The sequence below is a fragment of the Gobio gobio genome (assembly GCF_949357685.1).
Source record: "Gobio gobio genome assembly, chromosome: 3".
Lineage (NCBI taxonomy): Eukaryota > Metazoa > Chordata > Actinopteri > Cypriniformes > Gobionidae > Gobio > Gobio gobio.
In genome coordinates this window covers 27,622,662-27,650,472 of record NC_137099.1, presented here as the reverse complement: position 1 = coordinate 27,650,472, position 27,811 = coordinate 27,622,662, and the positions used below count along the sequence as shown (strand labels likewise).

Here is a 27,811-nt window from a genome sequence, read left to right as displayed (position 1 = left end):
ATTCATTTTGTAATTACAGACGTTTTAGGAAATTTATTTCGTAAGAGGAAATTTGCTAAGAGGAAAACTGTGAATTGTTTTTCCTTTTGTTCACTACTACACGCTTTTATTATATTTTGTCCAATTAGAGAATGAGCTTCATTACCTATGTACCTATGGAACTCATATTATATGGTGTGGAATGAAACTCACAGTAGAAATACGTTGTCAGTTTACATGTATGTTGTATATATATATATATATATATATATGTATATATATATATATATATATATATATATATATATATATATATATATATATATATATATATATATATATATATATATATATATATATATATATATATATATATATATATATATATATATGTATATATATATATATATATATATATATATATATATATATATATATATATATATATATAATGAATAGGAATAAATAAACTAAGTAATTTTAAAATTAACATGTACATTACATCTTTTACACTATGAATGAGCACAAAATGAGTGAAAGTCACTTTTTCAGTGTTAGTATTAGGTTAGATTACTTTAATTTGTCCTCAAAAAGGAAATAATTTTCCACAGTATGTGTATGTTTTCTGTCAAATATTTATCAGATTTTGGCTTGACTACTGTCTTGTACAATTAAACTATTTAGTTGTGACAAATGCAGATGCATTTGCAAAACTATGGATGTGATTTAGATCTCACACTTCAAACATGATAGTTCTGGACAAGCCTCCAAAGCAATATTTTAAAATGTTTAAATAAAAAGTATTCAGACTTTGTTGGAAATTGTGGAAGTGTGGTGATTTCACTGTTATTCTTAGTCTTTAATTATGTCTTTATCTCTGATAGTGTGTGCATAAAGAAGTGTTAGTGAGGCCAGCCGGGTGCTTACACTGTGGTCTGTGTGGGCCCTAACACACCACTAACAGTATAGTTATGGGGACACTGAACTGTCAAAACGCACCATCCTTCAGATGAGACATTAAACAGAGGTCTTGACTCTCAGTGGTCATAAAAACCTATGTCTGTTACCCTAACCCCCCTAAACCTCACTCCCATCCGGGTCATGACACCAAATGTGACTGGTCCTACTTGACCCGCTCTGAGCTAGATTCGAACCGGGGTCTCCGGTGCGAGAGGGGGGCACGCTAACAAGGACGCTAAAGACTGCAGCCTCTAACATCAGTTACCAGCACCTCTTGAGATCAGGGGAGTGAGGTTTACACGAACAGCTCTTATTTGCCTATGTCCGTTACAGTGACCAAATTTCCCATTTGGCCACCTAATCATCCCCAGATATATACTGATTGGCTTCATCACTTCATATCCCCTCCTCCAAAAAGCTGGTGCATTATGGCTGTCATTGCATCATCCAGGTGGATGCTGCACATTGGTGATGATTGAACTTGAGGAGATTCCAAACCAGAAACCCTCCACCGTCCCCAGCTCCACCTGTATAGATCTGCTACAGGTAATTAATGTACGCTCTATTGTATAGCAGCAGCATGTCTTACTTGCTCACAGGAGCGTGTCCCCTTTCCCTACCCCACTAACTTGCAGGATTTGTCACCTCCTGTTGTTCCAGGACCTCGACATTTACAATTTGAGCAGTGCACAAACATTGAAATTCTCGCATCTATCATAAAACTTATCAAGCTGGACCATAAAGAGAGTTGTATTAAAGCATGCTGACCAAAAATGCTGTTACTGTTGTATAATACCAATGTTTACTACTACCATAATTCAGTCAGATCTTTTGGAGCTGATAGCTATCTCAGTTCTGAGTACTGATTATGTGTTATGCAATATGGCAATAGCAGGATCATCATACTGCCCATGCTTCTGGAATGAGAAATAGTGGGGTCTATCTGCTGGAAGGCCCGCCTTAAATAACAATCAAGAAAATCCCAGCCTCTGAAGCTAAGAATTACACAGACTAAAGCCTCATCACCATTTACTCACATATATACAAAGTACTCACCCACAGACTTTTGTACACTTTATTCTCATGCATGCAGTTCTCCCTCTCCCTCTCCCTCTCCCTCTCCCTCCCCCTTCCATACCATCTTATAGCATTGTGAGAGGTTTGAGTGCTGAACACAGCTAAAATTAGCCTATTGATGTAAGCTGGCGTTCCACTAACACCCGCACACACCCCCATCCCAGTGCAAGTCAAGAACAGAGTGCGAGACAAAGGTAAATCAGGCCGGATCGATATATCTAAAGTAAACTCTACATTTGTACAGGTAGAACTCAGCAGCTCTTACAGGTAAGAAGCAGCTGGCCTTCCTTGAGAGAGTGTGTGCTGTGCGGATATAATGATAACTGACATGTGTTATAACAATGTTGGGGGTTGTGGGCTGTGTCTTGTGGACAGTTCTGACCCTTAAACTATGTTAACAAAACAGATACAAAGAGATGTATTTTAAATGAGAAAAATCTTAAATGTGGCATTTAGAAGAGAGATTATGTATAAATGTGCAGATAATAATGGAATGATCACTGAACAGAATTACATTTTAAAATGTTATTGTCAGAGAAATACAAAGCATGCAGATAAACTAATTTTAATGCATAACCTTGAAAAAAAGCAAACGTTTTCATTAGGAATAACAGCCTACTGACAAATCAATTTAATCAATAGCAATGTTACAAAAAAAGAGAATACAGAGTTCAATCGTTTTAAGGTTTTTGATGAGAGCAGCAAGTAAAGGATAAAATAGCTAGGCCGTCTGAACTGTACGAAAAAAGTTTCTATTGGCTTTGATCAGCCTCAGTAACCCAATCTACACCCTGGACACAATGTTCCGTCAACAGCTCATGCATAACGATTGATTTATATCACTTCATGACATATATGCTGTATTGTTCTGTATAAAGATTTGGCTTGTGGTCGGGTAAGTTTCACCTTTATGCTTAAATGACCCTTGTGGAAGGACATTTACAATGGCTAAAGTCTAAATATGGAATAAAGTATTTGCTTCAGTTTTAATAGTCTTAATTATTAAAATTGTATTTTATGTTTTCTATTAAAATTGTCAGGGTCAAAAACGCCATAGCAATCCTCAACAGTTTTACACAGAAGTCTTAAATTAGAAGTTTATTTAAATTCATTTTTATTTCAGTTAAATTACAATAAGAGTGGCAACATATTTTGAAAATCCTGAGTGCCAACATATCATGAATTATAGCAATGAAAACATACAATATTGTAGTTACAATAATAGATTAATTAATCCTATTTATAAAGCTTATAGTTTTTTTTATCCTCATTTGTAACCTTCTTTTTTTCAGACAGGTTCTCTCAGGACTTTTCATCGCATTATCCTATAAATGGACTTTAGATCGTTCTACTTCAAGTATCTGTGTCCTTTATGTATTGCAGCACTACTGGGATTCTCATTTAAACCAACATGTCACAGTTCAGCACTCTTTCAGTGCGTGAGAGGAAGATGCAGGCAGCTGCCCTTTGCCATGAGGTCCATGGTGGTGCCAACGGTATAACCTTCTATCAAAACCTGTTCTCAGATCAGCACTGAATGATTACAGAGCACAGCACAAAACATAGCTGCCCGTCACAGAGAGAAAGGCCAACATTTAACAAGAACGTGGTTCAGGGCCACAGCCTCATTCTAGCCATAAATAATCTTGTGTGGATGTTCTGCTGCCTGCCAGTGGATTCACTCTGTCATTGTCATGGGCTATTTCTGCAGAGGCTAAAGTTGGAAGGATAGGGTAGGACAGCTGTGCTGGAGATGAAATGAGCACAGAATAAAGATCATGGAGAACAAGAGAGCTTCTCCTGTTCAAACAAACACTGAAGCTTTCAGTTCTACTTTTTAGATTAGAAGCAATTTGAAATGCTTTAGGTAACATTAAACCTTGTCATACTGAAACATCTTTCAGTAAAAATTAATGCACAAAGTGAATTTTTTCTATTTTAAATAACATGCTCTGTTTGGTAATGTAGTATAACGTCAACAGTTTAGGTGAAAAGTCCCTGCAGCAATAGCACATGACATGCACATTTCCCTTTAATAAAACTTTCATAATCATCATGTTTTACCTGTTTATAATGAATTTACCAATACATTTCGATGTTTTTCCCATGTGACCTGTCATAGAATGTGTGTCTAACACAGGCATCCACACTCACACTAAAACCTTTGTGCATTTTTGGTTTTATTATATCATGATATATGATGTATATATAGAGTAGGTATTCAAATATGAATCACATGAAGCATCTATAAAGGTTCCCTAATTTCATTATTAAGGTATTAACAGACATTACATTATAGCAATATAACCTTCAGAAGTTAATGTCCATATAAATTGTAATAATGTCATGAGCCATGTATGTTCATATATAAGTGATATACTTTTATATATATATATATATATATATATATATATATATATATATATATATATATATATATATATATATATATATATATATATATATATATATATATATATATATATATATATATAAAAAAAACATGTGTGTGTGTCTATATACACTCACCTAAAGGATTATTAGGAACACCTGTTCAATTTCTCATTAATGCAATTATCTAATCAACCAATTACATGGTAGTTGCTTCAATGCATTTAGGTGTGTGGTCCTGGTCAAGACAATCTCCTGAACTCCAAACTGAATGTCAGAATGGAAAAGAAAGGAGATCTGAGCGTGGCATGGTTATTGGTGCCAGACGGGCCGGTCTGAGTATTTCACAATCTGCTCAGTTACTGGGATTTTCACGCACAACTATTTCTAGGGTTTACAAAGAATGGTGTGAAAAGGGAAAAACATCCAGTATGCGGCAGTCCTGTGGCCGAAAATGCCTTGTTGATGCTAGAGGTCAGAGGAGAATGGGCCGACTGATTCAAGCTGATAGAAGAGCAACTTTGACTGAAATAACCACTCGTTACAACTGAGGTATGCAGCAAAGCATTTGTGAAGCCACAACATGCACAACCTTGAGGCGGATGAGGCGGAACAGCAGAAGACCCCACCGGGTACCACTCATCTCCACTACAAATAGGAAAAAGAGGCTACAATTTGCACAAGCTCACCAAAATTGGACAGTTGAAGACTGGAAAAATGTTGCCTGGTCTGATGAGTCTCGATTTCTGTTGAGACATTCAGATGGTAGAGTGAGAATTTGGCGTAAACAGAATGAGAACATGGATCCATCATGCCTTGTTACCACTGTGCAGGCTGGTGGTGGTGGTGTAATGGTGTGGGGGATGTTTTCTTGGCACACTTTAGGCCCCTTAGTGCCAATTGGGCATCGTTTAAATGCCACGGCCTACCTGAGCTTTGTTTCTGACCATGTCCATCCCTTTATGACCACCATGTACCCATCCTCTGATGGCTACTTCCAGCAGGATAATGCACCATGTCACAAAGCTTGAATCATTTCAAATTGGTTTCTTGAACATGATAATGAGTTCACTGTACTAAAATGGCCCCCACAGTCACCAGATCTTAACCCAATAGAGCATCTTTGGGATGTGGTGGAACGGGAGCTTCGTGCCCTGGATGTGCATCCCATAAATCTCCATCAACTGCAAGATGCTATCCTATCAATATGGGCCAACATTTCTAAAGAATGCTTTCAGCATCTGGTTGAATCAATGCCACGTAGACTTAAGGCAGTTCTGAAGGCGAAAGGGGGTCAAACACAGTATTAGTATGGTGTTCCTAATAATCCTTTAGGTGAGTGTATATATATATATATATATATATATATATATATATATATATATATATATATATATATATATATATATATATATATATATATATATATATATATATATATATATATATATATATATATATATATATATATATCATTTATGTTATTAAAAATACAACAAAAAAGCTGTAATATTGTGAAATAATATTAAAATGTAAAATAACTGTTTTCTATTTGAATATATTTTAAAATGTCATTTATTCCTGTGATGCAAAGCTGAATTTTGAGCATCACTACTCCAGTCTTCAGTGTCACATGATCCTTCAGAAATCATTCTAATACGATGATTTGCTGCTCAAGAAACATGTATGATTATTATCAATGTTGAAAGCAGTTGTGTTAAACTTTTTTTAGGATTATTTGATGAAAAGAAAGTTCAAAAGAACAGTATTCATCTGAAAGAGAACGCTTTTGTAACATTGTACTACCGTTTAAAAGTTTTGGGTCAGTAAGAATTATTATCATTATTTTTTTTTTGGGAAAGAACTTTAAGAAATTAATACATTTAATCAGCAAGGATACATTAAATTGATCAAGTGACAATATAGACATTTATAATGTTGCAAAAGCTTTATATTTCAGAATTTCTATTCATTAAATAATCCTTATTTTTTTTTACACAACTGTTTTCAACATTGATAATAAATGTTTCTTGAGCAGCAAATCAGCATATTAGAATGATTTCAGAAGGATCATGTGACTCTAAAGACTGGGGTAATGATGTTGAGAATACAGCTTTGAATCACAGAAATAAATTGCATTTTAAAATATATTCAAATAGAAAAAGGTTATTTTAAATTGTACAAATATTTCACAATAATTCTGTTTTTGCTGTATTTTTGATCAAATAAATGCAGCCTTGGTGAGCAGAAGAGACTTCTTTCAAAACCATAAAAAAAAATCTTAATGATTCCAAACTTTTGACTGGTATATATATACTGGTACATCCATTTATCCTGAAATACATGATTGTAAATGGCCGGCGAACTGGGAGAAGAAAAGAGTAAACTTTATTGTTACCTATACAATGTGCATCTGAAATGAATAAACCATGATGTCAAATTTAAACATAAAGGATTATTATTGCCACTTTCATAGACATAAGTGTGTATTTAACAAGTTATAACAAACTATATATATATATATATATATATATATATATATATATATATATATATATATATATATATATATATATATATATATATATATATATATATATATATATATATATATATATATATATATATATATATATTTATTTATATATAAGTTAGTTAGTTGATTATTATAAAACGTTATCCAAGGTTTTGGATTATCCATTATCCATTTAGGCTCTGTTGAATTATTTGTAATAACAAACATTTTTTTTATATTAATGCAGGTTTTACTATGGACCTAGGCAAGAAACTTTCCACTCCAAAAGACATCATGTTGGAGGAACTTTCTCTCTCGTCAAACCGAGGATCGCGCCTTTTTAAGATGCGACAGCGGAGATCAGAGAAATACACATTTGAAAGCATTCAGAATGAAGCCAACACCATTTTAAATGTAAGTAGCAGCATCTACACAAATACACTGGCTTGAGTTTACATGCATAATGAAGTCTATTTGCTTTATTGTGCATATATTATGGCAGATCAAAGAATGCAAATCAATGTAATAGCTACATTGTGCTGCTGATAATAACAATAATATCTAACTGACTTCTGATGTGATAAAATGGCTTAGACATCTAATTTGATGTTTAATTTGTCACTTGATCTCTGACACTGAGCCTAAGACTAAACTGTTCTGTTATATAATTGTGATTGACTTGTTTGAACAACTGTACTGAGTGGTTATTTTATTAGTTGGTAAAACAAACATGTGCTCAGTTGAATGAATGGCAGCCACACATGGAAGATAGAAAATGCCACGTGCCCTGTGTCCTTCCAAATGTTCCTTCTTTAGGGTCAGCAGTGCCATGCGTCCCTGACAACCTACTTCATTTATCAATGTTCAAGTGTGTGTCTGTGCCCATGCTCACCACTGTGTGCCAAAATACATGACATAAAAAAATCTGTACACGATAAGTATACATAACTTTACATTTATATATAGTGTAATGTATGCAAAAACCACAGTAGGCCTATCTCCTAATTGCCACTAAAATGATAGTCTAAGATCAAGGCCATTGTGAAGCGAAAGATTTGAAAGTAAATAGTTTTTATAAATAAATTATTTTAAAACATATATTTTAAAAGAAAAGAATGTTAGTGCTGTGACACAATTGTAGTGTCAGGCTCTTGATATAATGATTCTGTGGAAATCCTTGATCCTAACTATTTTACTTGAAAATAGTGGTGTTAACATGAAGTTTTAAAATCCTCCCTGGAATTCTAAAAGTGTCTTTTGTACATATGTGTATATATATATATATATATATATATATATATATATATATATATATATATATATATATATATATATATATATATATATATATATATATATATATATATATATATATATATATATATATATATATATATATATATATATATAATTTGTTTTTTTTTGTTTTTTACATAGAGTGAGAGTGCACTTTGGGGTAATTAAGCATTATGTAGACATTTTAATTTATGTCAAATGTGGCTCAGTTTAACCGACTTCACCCTTAGTGGAGAAACTGCTGCCAAAAAATATAGTGCTTTCATAGTGCTATTTTAACTGTGGAACAATGTTACTTTCATGCCACTTTATCTGCAAAGGGAAATTATTTTAAAATGAAGAATATTCTAATATAAAATTGTTTGTGAATTTACAGTAGACAGTATTTGTATGTCTTGCTACACATACACAGTGAGCAATGTCCAAATTGAAACTGACATTTTGTTTCAGAATGAAAATCAAGCAAATGCAGAAAACTCAGAAAATAAAGTTGCACCAAACACACCAGATCCCAGAAACCCAGCAAACCCAGAGAACATTGCACCAGGTATGTCAAAATCACAATAATGCGCAGTTTATATAATAATGTGGTAACAAGAACTAGAATCGTGTTTTAGAACAAATTTTATCTTAAAACTAATAGCAGATGAGTCAGGCGGATTGCAGTACTTGCTTGTTATCCACCCTCACATGCTTGTAAGATGTTTACAAAGCCTTGTATCATCTATGAAAGAGTAAGTGCAATGGAATCAGAGAGAGTGAAAAGATAACATGATAGCGACAGCACACGCCACCCCCAACTTACTTTCTATTTTTAGCTAGTGAATCACTCGAAGTTACTTTAAAAGGGTTAAAAGGGGTATGTGTGTTTGTTTCACTCTCTGAATGTTCAAATGAATGCTGCTTTTGCTCTGTAACATAATTTTGAAGTCCATATTGTACTACTAAATCCAAGCCAAAACTGGATTTTTAAGTAGTAGTTTGTTAGGTTTAGTAAGTGCAGTATAGTGCAGTTAATTTTGTTTGAGTTCAGTTTTAATCTCCCCGATTCAGTTTAGTTCCAATCCTTTCATCTCAAGGTCAATGCCTTTCAATTTATATGGTGTGTTCTACATCAGATATTATTTACAGAGGACTATATCCAGAACTTCACCTGATCAAATGATAACATCCAATCAAAGTCTAAACAGCAGAAACTGTTTTGCAGGATATGGCGGCCCCTTGACAAACATTCCTCCAGAGAGGTTCAATGCCACAGCCATGCCTAAATCCTACCACTCTCCCTGGGAAGAGGCGATCATCAATGACCCCACACTGGCCGACACACTTAAAGTTCACATGCCAGTGCCTGAGCCTAAAACAGAGCTGCCTGACTACAAAAGCTTTAATAGGTATTGCATTTTTTTTCTTAATGCCATCATGTGAATACTGTTTCCAACAACAACAACAACAACAACAAAAATATTTTTTTTTGGATATGTTGGTTTAGTTATCATATTTATCATTAAATATAGTTTAATTACTGTTGATGATGTTATTAATGATGTTATTTTAACATTGTTATTTTTAATGTATGACACACGGTTGCAAATGGTACAGTTTTTCAAGCATATATGATCAGTTCTCTAATAAAGTATCTGCACAACACAGCACCATCCTGAGGAGGTGAACAGGAGGTGCAGTCTCAATATCCATATATACGATAAATCATATCTGAAAAATGTGCTCATGCCCTAAAATGTTGAGTTATTTTTTGGAATTGTTGAGTTCTGATTTATACTGAATTTATACTGGATTTATACTGGATTTGTGGTCAAAATAAGTAAGTATATATATCTTTTGAATGTGTTTGAATGTGAATGTGTTTTCTTTTTTTTTCACATAGTTTATATATATATATATATATATATATATATATATATATATATATATATATATATATATATATATATATATATATATATATATATATATATATATATATATATATATATATATATATATATATATACATATAGGGATGTTTTATTTTTGTTTAATTTCTTCATGGTCTGTATACTACATGGGATATACACTGATCAGGCATAACATTATGACAGGTGAAGTGAATAACACTGATTATCTCTTCATCACGGCACCTGTTAGTTGGTGGGTTATATTAGGCAGCAAGTGAACATTTTGTCCTCAAAGTTGATGTGTTAGAAGCAGGAAAAATTGGCAAGCGTAAGGATTTGAGCAAGTTTGACAAGGGCCAAATTGTGATGACTAGATGGCCAGAGCATCTCCGTGTGGTCCGATCAAACAGACGAGCTACTGTAGCTCAAATTGCTCAAGAAGGTAATGCTGATTCTGATAGAAAGGTGTCAGAATACACAGTGCATCACAGTTTGTTGCGTATGGGGCTGCATAGCCAGGGTGCCCATGCTGACCCCTGCCCACTGCTAAAAAAGCACCAACAGTGGGCACGTGAGCATCAGAACTGGACCACGGAGCAATGGAAGAAGCTGGCTTGGTCTGATGAATCATGTTTTCTTTTACATCACGTGGATGGCCGGGTGCGTGTGCATCGCTTACCTGGGGAATACATGGCATCAGGATGCACTATGGGCAATGTTCTGCTAGGAAACCTTGGGTCCTGCAGTCCGTGGATGTTACTTTGACACGTACCACCTGCATTGCTGCAGACCATGTACAGCCTTTCATGGAAACGGTATTCCCTGGTGGCTGTGGCCTCTTTCAGCAGGATAGTGTGCCCTGCCACAAAGCAAAAATGGTTCAGGAATGGTTTGAGGAGCACAACAACGAGTTTGAGGAGTTGATTGGCCTCCAAATTCCCCAGATCTCAATCCAATCAAGCATCTGTGGGATGTGCTGAACAAACAAGTCTGATCCATCTAGTGGAGTCCATGCCTCAAAGGGTCAGGGCTGTTTTGGCAGCAAAAGGAGGATCAACACAATAATAGGAATATATGAATAATAGGTCGTAATGTTATGCCTGATCGGTGTATGTATATCTATCCCTGATTAATTTGATATTACAGGTGCTGGTCATATAATTAGAATATCATCAAAAAGTTGATTTATTTCACTAATTCCATTCAAAAAGTGAAACTTGTATATTATATTCATTCATTACACACAGACTGATATATTTCAAATGTTTATTTATTTTAATTATGATGATTATAACTGACAACTAAGGAAAATCCCAAATTCAGTGTCTCATCAAATTAGAATATTACTTAAGACCAATACAAAGAAAGGATTTTTAGAAATCTTGGCCAACTGAAAAGTATGAACATGAAAAGTATGAGCATGTACAGCACTCAATACTTAATTGGGGCTCCTTTTGCCTGAATTACTGCAGCAATGCTGCGTGGCATGTAGTCGATCAGTCTGTGGCACTGCTCAGGTGTTATGAGAGCCCAGGTTGCTCTGATAGTGGCCTTCAGCTCTTCTGCATTGTTTGGTCTGGCATATTGCATCTTCCTCTTCACCATACCCCATAGATTTTTCTAGGCGAGTTTGCTGGCCAATTAAGAACAGGGATACCATGGTCCTTAAACCAGGTACTGGTTGCTTTGGCACTATGTGCAGGTGCCAAGTCCTGTTGGAAAATTAAATCTGCATCTCCATAAAGTTGGTCAGCAGTAGGAAGCATGAAGTGCTCTAAAACTTCCTATACGGCTGCATTGACCTTGGACCTCAGAAAACACAGTGGATCAACCATGACATGGCACCCCAAACCATCACTGACTGTGGAAACTTTACACTGGACCTCAAGCAACGTGGATTGTGTGCCTCTCCTCTCTTCCTCCAGACTCTGGGACTCTGATTTCCAAAGGAAATGCAAAATTTACTTTCATCAGAGATCATAACTTTGGACCACTTTTTTTCCTTTTTGTCTTTAGCACAGGCGAGACGCTTCTGACGCTGTCTGTTGTTCAAGAGTGGCTTGACACAAGGAATGCGACAGCTGAAACCCATGTCTTGCATACGTCTGTGTGTAGTGGTTCTTGAAGCACTGACTCCAGCTCCAGTCCACTCTTTGTGAATCTCCCCCACAATTTTTGAATGGGTTTTGTTTCACGATCCTCTCCAGGGTGTGGTTACCCCTATTGCTTGTACACTTTTTTTCTACCACATCTTTTCCTTCCCTTCGACTCTCTATTAATGTGCTTGGACACAGAGCTCTGTGAACAGCCAGCCTTTTTTGCAATGACATTTTGTGTCTTGCCCTCCTTGTGCAAGGTGTCAATTGTGGTCTTTTGGACAACTGTCAAGTCAGCAGTCTTCCCCATGATTGTGTAGCCTACAGAACTAGACTGAGAGATGATTTAAAGGCCTTTGCAGGTGTTTTGAGTTCATTAACTGATTAGAGTGTGGCACCAGGTGTCTTCAATATTGAACCTTTTCACAATATTCTAATTTTCTGAGATACTGAATTTGGGATTTTCCTTAGTTGTCTGTTATAATCATCAAAATAAATATAAAAATAAACGTTTGAAATATATCAGTCTGTGTGTAATGAATGAATATAATATACAAGTTTCACTTTTTGAATGGAATTAGTGAAATAAATCAACTTTTTGATTATATTCTAACTATATGACCAGCACCTGTATATTTTATTTTATATTTAAACCTAGAGTGGAAAATATTTAATCACAAAATAAAAAATAACAAAACATTTAATATTTTACACACACACACACACACACACACACACACACACACACACACACACACACACACACACACACACACACACACACACACACACACACACACACACACACACACACACACACACACACACACACACACACACACACACACACACACACACACACACACACACACACACACACACACACACACACACACACACGCCTATGTATACAGTATATTCATGAAAATTGTCCAAAAATCAGCAGAACAGAAACCAATACAGATGCCTTAGTAATGAAATATCTGTTAAATCTCAGGGTGGCTACTCCATTTGGTGGTTTCGAAAAATCTCCACGAGGGATCACCTTCAAGCTTCCAGAGGTGGACTTGAATGTTCCTCAATACCCTGAGCTCCAGGATCCTACAGCTAAGCGGCCCACTTTCAACAGGACTGCCCAGGGTTGGATCTCCGAAGGCATGCCTCTCATTTTACCCACTGTCTCTCTAGAGCCTTTCGAGATCCCTGAGTCTGAAGATCTGTAACACTGACTGGATTGAATCCTTCCTGTCCTCCAAGCCCAATGAGCTTGACTGTGGTAAAAGGTGTTTTTAGAAGTCATCTTCTAATTGCAGGCCAGATTTGTGTTTTATTTCTTTTCTTTGTATATTGAAGTGACTTTTGGACAGCTGTTCTTAAGACAGGAATTTATTTTTATAATGTATGCCTCAAAAACAAAGAATCAAAAGGGTATTTAACAAAATATAGTTATGTGAGGCAGCATTAATTATCATCAGGATGAATCATTTCTGTTGGGTTAAATTCCACATAGCTTTGCAACTGTTATTATACTGTTTAGCTATCACCAATCGTTTTACAACTTTGTTTAATGTTATAATTATCTAGCTAACCAATACAGTGTCGATTACCTTTAAAAAGCATAAATTAATTTTGATTTATGGATGAATGCACAATTATTTTTTTTGTCCTTGTACAATTAGCAAAAAACAAACAAAACAAAAAAACATACAGAGTTATAAGAATATGGTGGAGTTTGTGCAATGAGTTAATACATCCAGGGTGTTGTAGTGATTTTCACTAACATTATGCATGGTTATACATGGTTAGACATCATCAGTTTTCTAAAGTTGCAATCATCTTCATCAGTATATTTAGTACAGCATCACATAATTTTCAGGTTTTTAATTTTTTTAAATGTTGTGATTAAACATGTTGCACTCTAGGTTCCACAAAAACCCACAAAGCTTTTTAAAATCATTCATTTTAAATCTGAAATTGCATTGATCAGGGATAGAGTCAGGGTTGAGACAGCCATGTAATAATGTGTTGGGTTTCTGAAATTTTGTTTGTACTATTAAAAAAAAAATATTAATATATATTTCTGAAAAAATTGTCTGTGAACTGTATTTCTGTCTTTTGGCTGATGTTTAACATATCAATATTCACAGTGTTAAAACATTTGCTTGTATTGTAGCTCCAAACTGTACAAATAAATTACATATTTATTTCAAATTTCTGTCATTTTGTTATACCATGTTGATCATCATCATCATCCAAATCAGTCTCTGGAAGAATCTGCAGTTACACTGAGACATATCTCACAGACATATCCTCTGACACTGGCTATATTTACAGGAGTCATAAGTAGCCTTGAATTTGACACTCCTTGTGCTACAGTTACAGTAAACACAAATACTTCCAGTCAGCAAATGCTTCCTTCCAGCTCTTAATAAAACGTGCATTGAAAAACATTAACTATTTCACATTCGAATACTTAAAGACCGTTATATATTCATAAGCATTACTGAACTATTCCATATACCCCAAACAACAACCAAAACCTGATTTCTGCATTATTTGATCAGTTTTAAACTAAGTATACCTTCTAAATGATAGCCTATACTCTTCGTTGATATTATTTTTGCACCTGCACTAATTGCAGTGACTGACACACTGTTGGAATATTCTTGTGATCTGCTCTTGCCTGCAGCCTTGTTTCATCTCATTATTCAACCAACAATGACCAACAAATGCTAATTATATTCAGAAAAATATAGATCATATAGACTCGATCATAAGATGAGGTCTTTCAAAGCACAGAAAGGACAAGGCAAACATAATCTGTCTGTGTATGTCACTGTTCAGTGGGATATAAAAAAAATTAAGATCATCTTGTCTGACATAGGCCCTATATGTTTAACAAAACATATTTCATCACCTTTTGTGCGCAGGCTATTTTGCCCGGGTTTCGGGTAGAATTGGTTCACTGTTGACCAGTAGGCTACTGTACAACAATCTAAATGTCACATCGGTTGTTTTGCTTGATCTCGTGAGAATATGACTGAATCCACGCCCTCCAAACACGCGGGTTATTCCTGTGGAATGACAGTAAATAGTGTAGCGGTATATATGGGGCGGAGCCAGCGCGTCTAACTCCACATCCATCAGAATAATCTTTAGCTCAGGACCTGATCGGATAAACCCTCATGTGGATGAGTGTGGAGGAGCAGGAATGCATGAACATGGACACAGCGCTGCGGTGTTATTGTATTTAGGCCTGTAAGCGGATCTTTGACTAAATGGATTTTGACCTGGGCTTTATGACATGCTAAGCAATGAAGGATTTCGACAGCAAGTAACTTGAGCAGGACGCGCACAATGAACTCAGTTCTTTATGCATAGCCTATGTGGATAAACACGCTTCTAAAAGCAGGATTTTAATACCAATATACTGGACACGCGTAGGTGAGTTTTGCTTGTTTATTAACGACTGTGTCTCAAAACATAGCTAGCTGCCTACATTAACAACATTTTGGGTCATCATAGGCGCGTTCTAATGCCCAGAAATGCTGCATAGTGCAGGTCATCCGATGCGCATGCGCAGTAACAGGTGTAACGGCATGCTGATCGCATTTCTGCTTTTGTTTATCATCTCATGTTATGCATATACTTTTACAAGACAGCTTAGTAATGGATTCTGTTTCATAACTACTTAAAGGGAGAAGCACTGTTTTTAATGGCTGTATAGGTTGACACAAAGTGAATGACATTCTGCAGCGTTTTCAGCTCACACAGACAACCAGATATTTGTGTTAACATTTTTCTGACAGTTCTGTCACTGTTTTTACTGTTTAGAATTGTTCTGTGCACTATGCACTATTGTTTCATGATGAATAGCTGCAAAGCAATTTATAAGACTGAGCAGTATTTACACTGGTCAACTCCAGAGTAGCCTATAGGATACTCTAGAGTATTCAAGTTCTTGTGAGAACCACTCAAATTCTCCTGAAAACCCTTCATTGTTTGTTGTAATCTTAATTTCATACTGTTAGAAATTATGTGTTTTTAGTATGAAGAAGCTGGAATTCAGCATCAGTGCTGCAGCTGCCTACAGCCCATTATCTTCATGCAGTAGCCATGGCAATGGTCCAGCATTTACAGTAATATACTGCGACACTGCGGCAACAAGTTCTACATTCATCCTAACCCTGAGCACAGAGGCTCTGGGTAGAGGATTTTCCCTTAGCACTAAAAAACAGTCAGATTTCCTTACACAATCGTCAGTCTCAGACATCATGACACAGCTAAACTTCTTAATGCCAACTGAAAAGGCTGGATGCAATAAATACTGCCATGGATTACTGGGGTTCAAAGTATTATAATAAACTTTAGTCACTTTAATAATAACAAATATAATACCTCAAGTGTAAAGAAATGTCTTTACTAAAATTTTTGGGAAAAAATGTATTGTGTCAACTTCAAGACTTAAATGTCAAGCATCTGTCATTCATGTAATGCGTTTGAGAGGTGTAGAAGTACAAGCAGTGCATCTGCATCACAGTGAATGTTTGTAATACTGCAAATGAGAGTTGATTACAAAAAAACACAATAAAAACAAAGAAAAAGTAGCTTGATTTTTATATAGAATATTTTAATTGCATATTAGAAACAAAGTATCATATCTTAATGCAAAAATGATATATTTGTCATTTCAATGGTTATATCTTACTCCCAAGAACGAGCACAAAGTTATAAATATTTAATTTATTAGTTTTTAGAACTGTTCAGATCTCAGTTTCTCTAAAGAAACCACAACTCAGAACTGCAACATCTCACGCAGTGTTACAGCACAGAAGATTAAGTACTTTTGCTTTGAATGTGTTAAGCAACATCTTGTGAAAGGAAAGGCTTGCTTTTACAGCAGTTTGTATATATTGCTCATTTAACAGATTTTTCTTTTTTTTTTTTTTTTTTTTTATGTACCTATACATTAAAATGTAATACTATCATTTAAACCGAAACAGGTTAGTTAGAGTGGTTTAATTTTTCTGTCAGTTTTTCTTGACACAAGGAAAAAAGAATGCTAAAGCAGGTTGAAAAAGTCACTCCACACTTGTGCAGTTTTCAGAGAGAGAGATTTTTAAATGTTTTGACTCATGGATGCATTAAAGCTGCAATATGTAAAATTTTTTGCAGTAAAATACCCCAAAACCACTAGGCCAGTGTTATATATTTTCTTCAGTTGAGTACTTACAATATCCCAAATGTTTCCAACTATTTGTAAATCGTAAGAACCAAAGAACCGGGACATGTGAGGGAGTCGCCTGTCAATTGGGTCATATCTGCGTTACCCTCGGTTTCCGGTTTTATTTTGCAGAAATGCTTTACTCTTACTGCAGTGTGCAACAAGTGTCATAGCAGCCGCCAAACGAACGCACAGAGAACGTCATAACATCATTTTCAACACACTCATGTATCTAATGCGTATCTAATATGATAAACAGAGCTGCTTTACCTCATACTCATGACCGGAAAAGTGGAAATGGCACCGGCAACTGTGGCATTATAAAAGTCCCACTGCTCGCGAGGCGTGTGTTGCACTCATCTTATTAACAATCGCTCCAGTGGCCTTGCTCAGCTCCCACACCACTCGGGCCTGCTCTGCTACATACTAACGTTAATAATCGCATCCATGAACATGATTTCTGCTTAGTCCTATCCCGATTCTTTTCCACCGGCTGTGAGGTGAAGACCACATGTCCCAAGATTCTGTGCTCAAACTTGGCGTCATCAAGCTACACCTTTGTTTTGAATAGGTGAAAAAGTTACATTGTGCACCTTTAAAGATAAATGTTTTTATTAATAACCTATAGCAAATATTTTTTTTAATGGATAAAAGTCAACCACGCAAAATACCCAAGCTCTTTTGAGTACAGTAATGGATCAGTTCAATAATGAACAGAGAAGTCCACGCCATGTACTTCTTTACAGTAGCTGCTTACAGCTATATTTCAGGGTTCTCGGCAGCCTGTCTTGTTTTCGGTAGTCCTTTTTTATAGGTTGCTTATCAAAGACCATTAGAGTAGCTGTTTTGATATTTTATCTTGCCATTGTCATTGTGCCTCTCAACACTGAGGTGAATACCAGAGATAAAGTCTAATGAAATGTTTGGTCTTGGCCTGGATATTCTTTCTGAGCTCAACCAGTAAAAAGTCCAGCCAGTCAGCAACTATTTTATGAACTATTGACCTATAGACCTTAAGCTCATGGGGGTATACTAACCAAATCTCATGAGAAAATGTAGGCTAACTGTTTTATGTTTTGGTGGATTTGTATGATTTGATACATAAAGGTCACCCATAAACCCACTCCTAAACCCGTCAGTGGGCCGTAAGCAGGTTGTAGGTATTTCCCACCAAATCGACCAAACTTGTGTGTTGTGTACACTTTCAAGAATACAGATGACTGTGTTGTGGCATAGGGTTTTAAAAGAACAAACCATCATGAAATTCAGTTGGTAACTGTACTGAGTATGATCTAAAACCAAATATGTGGCTCTAAATTATAATACACTAGAGTTCAGTAAAATGGCTATAGTAATCTGAAGTAGCTTTTTATTTAAAAAATGTTTCCATAAAAAAAAAAAACCCAACCCAACCCTCTGCACCCCCAACCCTTTTCTGTGTCTCTCCTTCTCTGTAGGTCTTCCTTTGTTATAGCCAGGGTTCTTCTTCAGTGCCTCTCCTGAGGAGTGTTTATGAATGACCCCCGTCAGTGACCTCCATTGACTTTGCTGGAAATGCTGAGGAGAGTAATGGATTTGTTCTTCTATCTGCATCCATCATCTTATTGCCAGTGTGCCTGGATGCAGATGAATCCTCACATACAGAGGAGACAGAGTGTGATCATTGTCATAGTAACTGCTGGACTGATAAAGCAACATGCTGCAACTTGTGGCTAAAAGTCACAATATCACATTCATTGAAAATCTACTGTTTTGAATGATTCCCTATTTCCCAATGGTGTGCTGTCAAATCCTGCATATCGAAAGAAATCCAGTTCAGTATATTTTGCTGTTTTTTTAGGGCACTGTGAAGTTGTCCTTCTCTGTCAGGTACAGAGACTGTGGCTCTAATGTTGCCTAAAACAAATGCATCAACCCCAAGTTCCTTCGGTAATTGACTCTGGTTGTTTGCTGGAGAGGGCCAGGCTCCAACCTCATGGCATGGGTCAAACTGTTTAAAAAGCCTGGAGGCAACATGGCTGGTACAGGTGCCTTGAGTGGAACAGGGCTGGGCAAGTCCTACCAGCCGGGCAGTATGATCTCTCTCGCTTTGACCAAAGGTCTTCTTAATGAGCCAGGCCAGAACAGCTGCTTCCTTAACAGTGCTGTGCAGGTGAGTGAATTTATTTAAAAAAACATGTGCAGGTGTATAATTTAACGAATAGTTAATATAAAATACTCTCTGTAATGGGGTTGCTGATATAAGCAGCTGATATAAGTAGCAAATATAAGAAATGTTGGAAACGCTCTTAAAAATAGTACTTTATTGGCATTTGTGATTCCATTAATAACATTTAACATCTATGGAACCTTACTATTACACAATAGGATCTTTAAAGTGGAAAAAGTTTCTTTAGATTTTCTTTACTGTTCACCGTAAGGTTCTTTGGGGAACCAAAAATGGTTCTTCTATGTCACTGCTCTGAAAACCCTGTGTAAACCATATAGAGTGCTTAATTAAGCAGTATTAAGGGTGCAAAACATGGTACACTATGACAGGCTGATTATAAACAAACTAAAGATCAGTTTCTTACAGGTTCTTTGGCAGCTTGACATCTTCAGGAGGAGCCTACGACACCTATCTGGCCATTTCTGCTTGGGCGATGCCTGTATTTTCTGCGCATTAAAGGTGCGCATGTGAAGGCTCAAATGTCTTAAATTCTAGTAAGCTTTCTACCTAAACAACATTTAAAACAACATGAAAATTGTTTCAACTCTTGAGTAATACATTTATGGTATTAAAGTTCGCATTGCAACGGAAATTGCGATCTTCTTTTCTTCACTTGTAATATACTATATCAGAGTTACAAAAACAGAACATTTTCAGGCGGGACTTAATTTTGTCCATTTTGAATTGATTGGATTGTTGAATTGTTGGATTGTTAGATAGTTGAATTATTGACCAGCCCTTGTGCTGGCACACACGTCAGGGGGAGGGGAAGTTAATGTTTTTGATTAAACATTACAAGGGCACATGAATTTTACAACAACTTTTCAATACTCTTTTTCAATGAACACTATTGCACTTCTGATTTGTGTGTACTGCATTTCTGAGTTTATATGTGAGGTTTATTTGTCTTTGTTTCTTTTTACAGAGCATCTTCTGTCAGTTCCAGCAGAGTCGAGAGCGGGCTCTGCCGTCAGACACCCTGCGTCATGCTCTTGCTGAGACTTTTAAAGATGAGCAGCGCTTCCAGCTGGGCCTCATGGATGATGCAGCAGAGTGTTTTGTATGTCTGACTTCAGAGAGAAAACCTTAAAGTAGAATTTCAATTGAGTTGATAAAATCTGTTTATACCTCTGTTTCACTTTCGAAGTAGAAATCTAGACTGTGTCATGGAGTTGACACTATGGGAATGCTCCTTGTGAGCCGGTGTCTGAAGGACGTGTGGTACACACCAATCTTGATTGGCTACCGCGCTCAGTTACACCAGCAGGTTATATAAGGGCGCCTAGAGAGGACGTCATCAGCTTCTTAGTCTTCAGGAAGCCGTTTGTTTGCAAACTGTGTTTGTTTGTGTCTAGGAGTATAAAAAATGTAATTCAGAAAGAGTGTGCCGTGTCAAATATACATAACACCCGATGATCTTCATGATTCTTCGTGTGTTATGTGTCTTGGAGTAGAGTACGCTTGATTAGCCCTTGAGGGGGCTGGTTGTTCTCACTGTGACCACTTCACAGTGAGCAAGCTCTGCTCCCACCTGGCTCTTTTCAAGGGGGATGGGAGCCGGGTGTCTGCAACCCGCGGATCAAGTCCCATGGCTGCTGAGACAGCCAGGCGTTTGCGATCGTGGGGGTCGCAGGTGGAGTTATAGCAGATAAGCTTGTGATGGATTTAACCCTTTCTCAGCCATCGTCTACTAGCTCCTAAGCTCTCATGCCAGAGGCGGAAGCCTGTTCTGCGGCTTCTTACAATCTGGCAAAGAGCATGTCTGAGGAACTAGACATGGTAAGAGTTGAGGCAGATGTACTAAGTGAGCCTGCCTCCTCCCTCACCCCCACATATGAGGACCTGGTAGACGGTATGACCCGTGCCATAGGCAAGTTAAAACTAGATTGGTCTGTGGAGAGAGAGGAAATTTACCCACGCCGTTTGGATGAGCGATTCCTTGCGTCCAGCTCCGGTAAGGCTTCCCTTTATCCCCAATCTCCATAATGAGTTTACGAGGTCGTGGGATAAACCATTCTTGGCATGTATTCATGTTCCTCTAGCGAACAGTTACACTAAAATTAGGGGGCTGGCTAAACATGGCTATGTGAGGACGCTTGTGAGCTATCTCGTACCTGGTGTAGCATCCTCATGGAAGGCTCCAGCCTTGGCATCAATACTGTGCCAAATGACATCAAGGCTTGTGGGCAAGGCATATGTGGCGATGGGCAAGCCAGCAGAGCCCGGCACACCATGTCGGTGCTGCATGCTTTTCAAGCCGCCCTTTTGAAGAACCTTGATTTGGACGAGGGATTAACCTAGGACAAAGTCCTGGAGCTCCGCTGCGCATCAGACCTTGCCCTCCAGGTGAGCGGCCATTGCTGCTTTGGTAGTCAAGGAGAGGCATCTTTGGCTTAACCTATCGGGGCTCAAAGGAAAAAGACAAAGCTTTTCTTCTTGATGCCCTGGTGTCACCTTTAGGACTTTTTGGTATCACTGTTGAGATAGTGGTCCTGAAGTTCAAGGAGGCGAAAGTTAAGTCAGCGGCAATATGTCAATATGGGCAAATATGCTGCTAGCATCCCATGCCTCGTTCTGTCTGTTATTTCTGGGTCCCGGCAGTATAGAGGTGATAGCAATATGCTCCCTCTCTAACAGTTTGGTTGTGATAAATGAGGATGATTGGAAAATAACGCAACTTGATTCCCACAGCATCATTGGTCATACTTTCCCCTCCGGCATTAGGAGTGCGGAGGTGTTAGCGATGCGCTCTCTCTTTGATGACATGTCAATAGGCTGAACAGCACTGTAAGATTGGGCAATACCACTTTAGCATCCCACTTCCTCTGCTGTTGCCTTCAGTGGCACGAGGCTAAGAAGCAATAATCTGCTTCTTGTCAAATCACTTTCATATTTGGAGTAATGGGCTGGCACTTCCTTTGGGGAAAGGGCAGTTGTCTAAGGTCCCTCCTAGATTGGAGGCTGCAGCAGGAGGTGAAAAGTGCAGACATAGTGGGGGACTATATTAGCATGTTTTCCAAATGATTTGTGAGGGGTATTGGGATAGCGTATAAATGTGGACTCTGTCGCAGCTAGTGGCCTGCTTTCTGTCGTTCGCTAGAACTGTAAGAATGGGTACCCATCAGCCGATAAGAGCTACTTGGTAGGGGATGTACAAGAGCGTCACGGCACTCTGCCCTCTCAGTAGGCCCTTGGGTTCACACTGGAGGTTATAGTCAGATGATTGATGACGACTTTCCCTAGGACACCCAATTCTGTGTGGAGCGCTTTCCTGGGGGTTTGGGGGCAGAGTCATTATGAATGAAGAACATTGCTATGTTTTTATGTAGAGCATACAGTAAAGAGAACACAGTTCACTCCTGAGGCCTTTCCTGGTCCTGTGGACAGGATCTAGTTCTGGGTCATGGGTGCGCTGTGTGTCAATGCTTTGGCTACAGATTAGCATCAATGACATTACCTGATCGTGGTAGCCAATCAAGATGAGCATGTAGCACATGTGCTTCAGAGACCGGCTCACGAGGAGCTTTCCTATAGTGTCAACTCCATGACGGAGTGTAGAGTACCACTTCAAAAGGGAACGTCTCAGGTCTCATGCTTCCCCTTCTCAGGGAACCATGGTTACAGCCATAACTGAAATGTTAGCTGTGGTGCAGGAGGTACTATTCAGCTTTTGATCTTATTTAACGATCTAATGCCTAGCATCTTTTTACAAAGATACTAAGCCTGGTTTCCAATCTTCAAGAGCATTTTATTCAAATTAGAGTTGTATGGCGGTACTTAAAGTAGTATGCGTCTCTGGAAAGTTAAAGTGGAAAGGTTAAAAAGGTTCATATCATCACTATGTCAGCTGATCTCATTTAATCAGGGTCACAAAGGACGTTCACTTGGACGAGTCTTGACCTTTGCAAACTGTCATGTTTGCAGTGGTATAAGCCAATTTTACAGGTTAAGGTTTAGGGTTGCCTGTAATTATGTATAATTTACAGGGTTTTTTTTTTATTACTATAGTAAGTACATATAACATGTAACTACATCACCCCCTAATCAAGTGTTACAGGGATATTAAAGGGATAGTTCACCCACTAGACTTTTTTTAGACTTGTAATGCCGCTCCTGTCCACTTGTGTGATGAAATATCTTGAAAAACCAAATGGGGAAATATGGCAAATGGTTTAATTAGTTTGTATATAGTGTCCTTATATTTTTATGGTATTAATGTTGTATATGTATTAAATGCATTGTCTACTTGCTTATTGTATGAGCGATCAAATATAACGGGTCGCTCTTTTTTTCTTTTTTTTCTGTGAATAATTACAATTTGGTGCCATTAATGTGCTTTATTTTAAGTAGCTGTTTTGTGTTGTTTGACCTACTTTGTGGTATGTTGATGTCACTAATAATAACGACGATTGTTAAAAATAACATGAAAAAGTATTAGCCTAGAATAACTAAGAATAACTGATTCATCATTGATCATTGTTTCTTTTATTGCTTTCTTTTTGCATCTGTTTTGTAAACTTTGGGAGACAGGAGAACATTCTAGAAAGGATACACCTGCACCTCGTTTCTGACTCATCCACAGAAATGTGTACTTCCAAATCATGCATCACCCACCAGAAGTTTGCCATGACTCTCTATGAGCAGGTATTATGATGTTGTTTCCCTTTTTTCTAACTTACTCAGCTACAGCTTAAAATAACAGTTGTCTAAGCGTTTTCTATGTTAGTCTTTGAATCATAACGTTTTTGTTACATTTTTGTTTAAAAACCTCACTCCCCCCTCTCAGAAGTTTCTTTCCCTCTGTAGTTTGTTTGTCGTAGTTGTGGAGCATCATCAGACCCACTTCCCTTCACTGAGCTTGTGCATTATGTGTCTTCCACAGCCCTCTGGTGAGTGAAAGAATCTCCTAGACAGCAAATCTTCTTCAATCAGATCACAATATTTTTATGTTTTTTTTTCTTTATTTCTTTTTATGAATAGTGTCAGCGTGAGGATCCAATTGACCCATTATAACCATTATATTCTTTGGGAGGGACAAAAGTAAAATTCCCTCTGACAGATAGAAATAGCTTCACAGAAAATTCTGACTGATAGCTGAAAGCTTCACAGAAAACAGCATTGTTTGCACTGAAGGATTACAGTTTAATTTAAACTAAGTGGAATAGAGCAAGGTCTGCAGTACACTATTGCATTGTCTACTAGAGTGGTTCAGTATCAGAAATGATCCTCTTTGTACTTTTTGCTCTTTTGTCAGTCAACAAGTGGAGCAAATCTTGGAGAAGACAGACAGATTGCGCTCAGACATGTTTGGCGAACTGCTGCAGGCAGCCAACACTATTGGAGATCTCCGCAACTGCCCTGTATGCCAACTTTCCTTTTTAACTAGTTGCACACTAGATGCCTCTACATTTGTGTCTAACTATTACTTAAAAAAAATGTGTTTGCCCTCTGTTAATTCTTAATGGGTGTTAATGGGTGAAAGTACATTTCATTCCAACATAGTAAAGTCTAAAATCCTCTAAAGGTGTCATTACAAATCACAGATAACATTAATTTAATCAAATTGGCTCATGCTAAATTTCTTTGTTGTTTATTACCTATTGGTGGCAAATCTGATCTGATAAACCTTGCTTTGATAAGTTTGAACATGTTTTTGAAGAGTGAAAGCAAACCAAAGAAAGTCAAATATCTTTATGGAAACTGAATAAATACTATTAGTTCTATACAATTAATTTGACATTGTAACAGTTAGACTTTCCATTAGTGCGATTTGCACAGATTACTGTATATCCATGACTGGATCCACTCTGTTGTAAAAGAGTTGTCCATTCGATCAGTGTATCAGAAATGAGCTGGAGCTTTAGTTGCGTCATGTGTAGTGCTAATAAATAATATGCCAAGATTAGCCACTGTTAACCTCTTATCTCTGCAGGAAATTGTAGAAATGTTAAATCAGCATATCCTTCTCAGAGTGCTACAGAAGAGAAATAGACATAATAATACATATTTTTTGACATTAATTCTAATTGCTTTTTGAAAGAACATAGTATTTATTATGTAATAGCCTAATTTTTTCCATCTTACTCACAAAGTCAACTGATTTTCAAAGGAATAGTTCCAATTTTTAACATTTTGTCATCATTAACTCTCCCTCAGCAAACCTGTATTACTTAATACCTTTCTTGAAACCTTAAAAGGACAAATATTAGAGAATCGCTTTTTTCCATACAATTATAATTAACAGGGATTGGAACTTTAAGCTTTTAAAGAACAAAAAAGGACCATATCATAATATATTTTGTGTTCCAAAGAAGAAAGTCAACAATAGAACAACAGTAACAATATGAGCATGAGTAAATTATGACAGAATTATTATTTTTAGGTGAACTAACTTATTTAAAGGGTATACAGGGTATATGTGAGAATTTTGATGTATGCATCACTTTCATTGTCGATGTGTATACAGCTTGCAATGACATAAAAAAATAACAAAAAGACCTTCCCCGACTTTCTAGGTTGTCTATGAAATTGATTTTTATGTGGTGGAACCGGTAAATTTTTGCAAGGAAAATCAAAAGTATGTGACGTTTACGCGCACTCCCAAGAGCCTCTCTTCCATTCTATGACACATGAAATGAATGCTTATACAATGTTCAGGATAATACAGAAAGAGCCATTCTGTAGTGTAATATAAATGTGTCATGCAAAGAAAAGGGATTAATTTAAACTATAGTTTCACATAGTCAGATCTAATGTATAGAGTCTACACAACTGGGGGAAACCCAAGCCCAAAATGGCTAAAGAGTAATTGTCTTAACCACAAATTATTGGTCAGGAAATTAACAAAGTTTAAGCAATGCACTACTTTAAAAGCCATTGCTGTCTCAGAAAAACATCAAAGAATTAATGGCAGAATATGGTAGTTGTGCGGAGTGATAAATCACAATGAAAGTTGCATTGTGATGCTCCGGAGTCGTGTCTTTAAAAATCTGGTGAGAAATAAAAAAATAAATGCATCTCTACAGAGTAAAGCATGGAGGCAGAGGGGAGCCTTTTTAGCTGATGGTGTTAGTGAGCTGCTTCACTTTGAAAACTCATTTAATACTTTGAAGTACAGGAGAATATGTCAGAATGGCTAAAAGACTTTATATATGGTTTTATTCCACACTGTCATCTCCGCCGGTTTTAAAACATGTCTCCAGTATAACGTCCGGTTACGTATGTAACCCTCGTTCCCTGAGGAGGGAACGGAGACGTACGTTAGTGACTAACGAATGGGGGTTTCGCTTAGAAGCCAATCATCTTCATCGTATTCAACAGCGCCCAATGGCAGTGCCAATGCCATGGGCATGCGGAATTTGCATGCGTAACTCCGCCCCACCTCGTGGGTATATAAGGAAGTACGCTGCGAACATCGCATTATGTTACTGCTGCAGGAGCCAAGACTGAACTCCGCGTTCCAGGCAGCACAGCTGACGTGGCTAAGGAAACGTACGTCTCCGTTCCCTCCTCAGGGAACGAGGGTTACATACGTAACCGGACGTTCCCTTTCGTTCAGTCACTACGACGTACGTTAGTGACTAACGAATGGGGGAACCTGTAAAACAGCGCCACTCAGCTGTCATCCAGTGCCCTGCGTAAGTGTGAGATCCCGCCACTTAAGGCCCTAGGACTCCCACTTATCACAGGATTACCAAGGTACACTGGGAAGCATATCCCAGTGAGGGAATGCCAAGGTGCCTACCGTAGGGAGGACTTAGAGAATACACATATGACCCGCTGAGGGTTGCATATGGAAGATCTCTAGGGTACCAGCCGAAGGTGGATTTTTAACCCTAGGGGTGGCAGGGACTTGCCAAGGGAAAGACACCTGCTCACTGAGGAGGCTTACGGTGGGAATACTCGTGTGGGGGTCGCCAGAGGGGAACCATGCACACGGAGCACCTGGCCGGACATGAGGGTCTGGGCTCGAAAGGGCAGACTGAACTGATGTCGGCGTCGACAGTGCTGGAGGAGCTCAGGGCTCTCGGGGAGCTCACCTGAGGAAATATCGCACGTATCCAGTCATGGGAGTGGAATGGCGAGCAAGCGAAGACACCTGAGCGTGGTCCATTACCGGCCCCTCGGGGGGGGCGAGTACAAAGTCGGACACTGGCTCCACTCGGAGAT

General features: G+C 37.6%; 2 protein-coding genes across 5 annotated transcripts in view; both read left to right on the top strand.

Annotated features, from left to right (window-relative positions):
* Positions 1 to 1,938: 1,938 nt before the first annotated feature.
* myoz2b (myozenin 2b) lies at positions 1,939 to 14,424 on the top strand. 2 transcript variants are annotated; one of them, XM_079811454.1, is made up of 6 exons: positions 1,939 to 2,283; positions 3,400 to 3,512; positions 7,170 to 7,336; positions 8,669 to 8,765; positions 9,426 to 9,609; positions 13,207 to 14,424. In XM_079811454.1, the coding sequence occupies exons 2-6, from the start codon at positions 3,428 to 3,430 to the stop codon at positions 13,430 to 13,432; spliced, it is 759 nt and encodes a 252-aa protein (XP_079667580.1). In that variant the 5' UTR covers positions 1,939 to 2,283; positions 3,400 to 3,427; the 3' UTR covers positions 13,433 to 14,424. The 2 variants fall into 2 exon arrangements, with proteins under 2 accessions (XP_079667580.1, XP_079667581.1); XM_079811455.1 differs by having other exon boundaries at positions 1,944 to 2,210.
* A 944-nt stretch (positions 14,425 to 15,368) lies between these two features.
* usp53b (ubiquitin specific peptidase 53b) overlaps positions 15,369 to 27,811 on the top strand; it is a 40,194-nt gene continuing 27,751 nt past the window's right edge. For all 3 annotated transcript variants that reach the window (XM_079812937.1, XM_079812938.1, XM_079812936.1), the window contains exons 1-7: positions 15,369 to 15,653; positions 18,891 to 19,585; positions 20,009 to 20,101; positions 20,568 to 20,702; positions 24,173 to 24,286; positions 24,449 to 24,531; positions 24,897 to 25,002. In XM_079812937.1, the coding sequence (XP_079669063.1) occupies positions 19,409 to 19,585; positions 20,009 to 20,101; positions 20,568 to 20,702; positions 24,173 to 24,286; positions 24,449 to 24,531; positions 24,897 to 25,002 (708 nt within the window). In that variant the 5' untranslated portion in view covers positions 15,369 to 15,653; positions 18,891 to 19,408. The remainder of the gene's footprint in view (positions 15,654 to 18,890; positions 19,586 to 20,008; positions 20,102 to 20,567; positions 20,703 to 24,172; positions 24,287 to 24,448; positions 24,532 to 24,896; positions 25,003 to 27,811) is intronic.

Bases quoted from the DNA above. Each gene is read 5' to 3' on its own strand.
- myoz2b (XM_079811454.1), top strand. From the start codon at position 3,428: ATGTCACAGTTCAGCACTCTTTCAGTGCGTGAGAGGAAGATGCAGGCA. The intron at 8,766-9,425 runs GTATGTCAAAAT...ACTGTTTTGCAG, and splicing joins CCCAGAGAACATTGCACCAG to GATATGGCGGCCCCTTGACA. The intron at 9,610-13,206 runs GTATTGCATTTT...GTTAAATCTCAG, and splicing joins GACTACAAAAGCTTTAATAG to GGTGGCTACTCCATTTGGTG.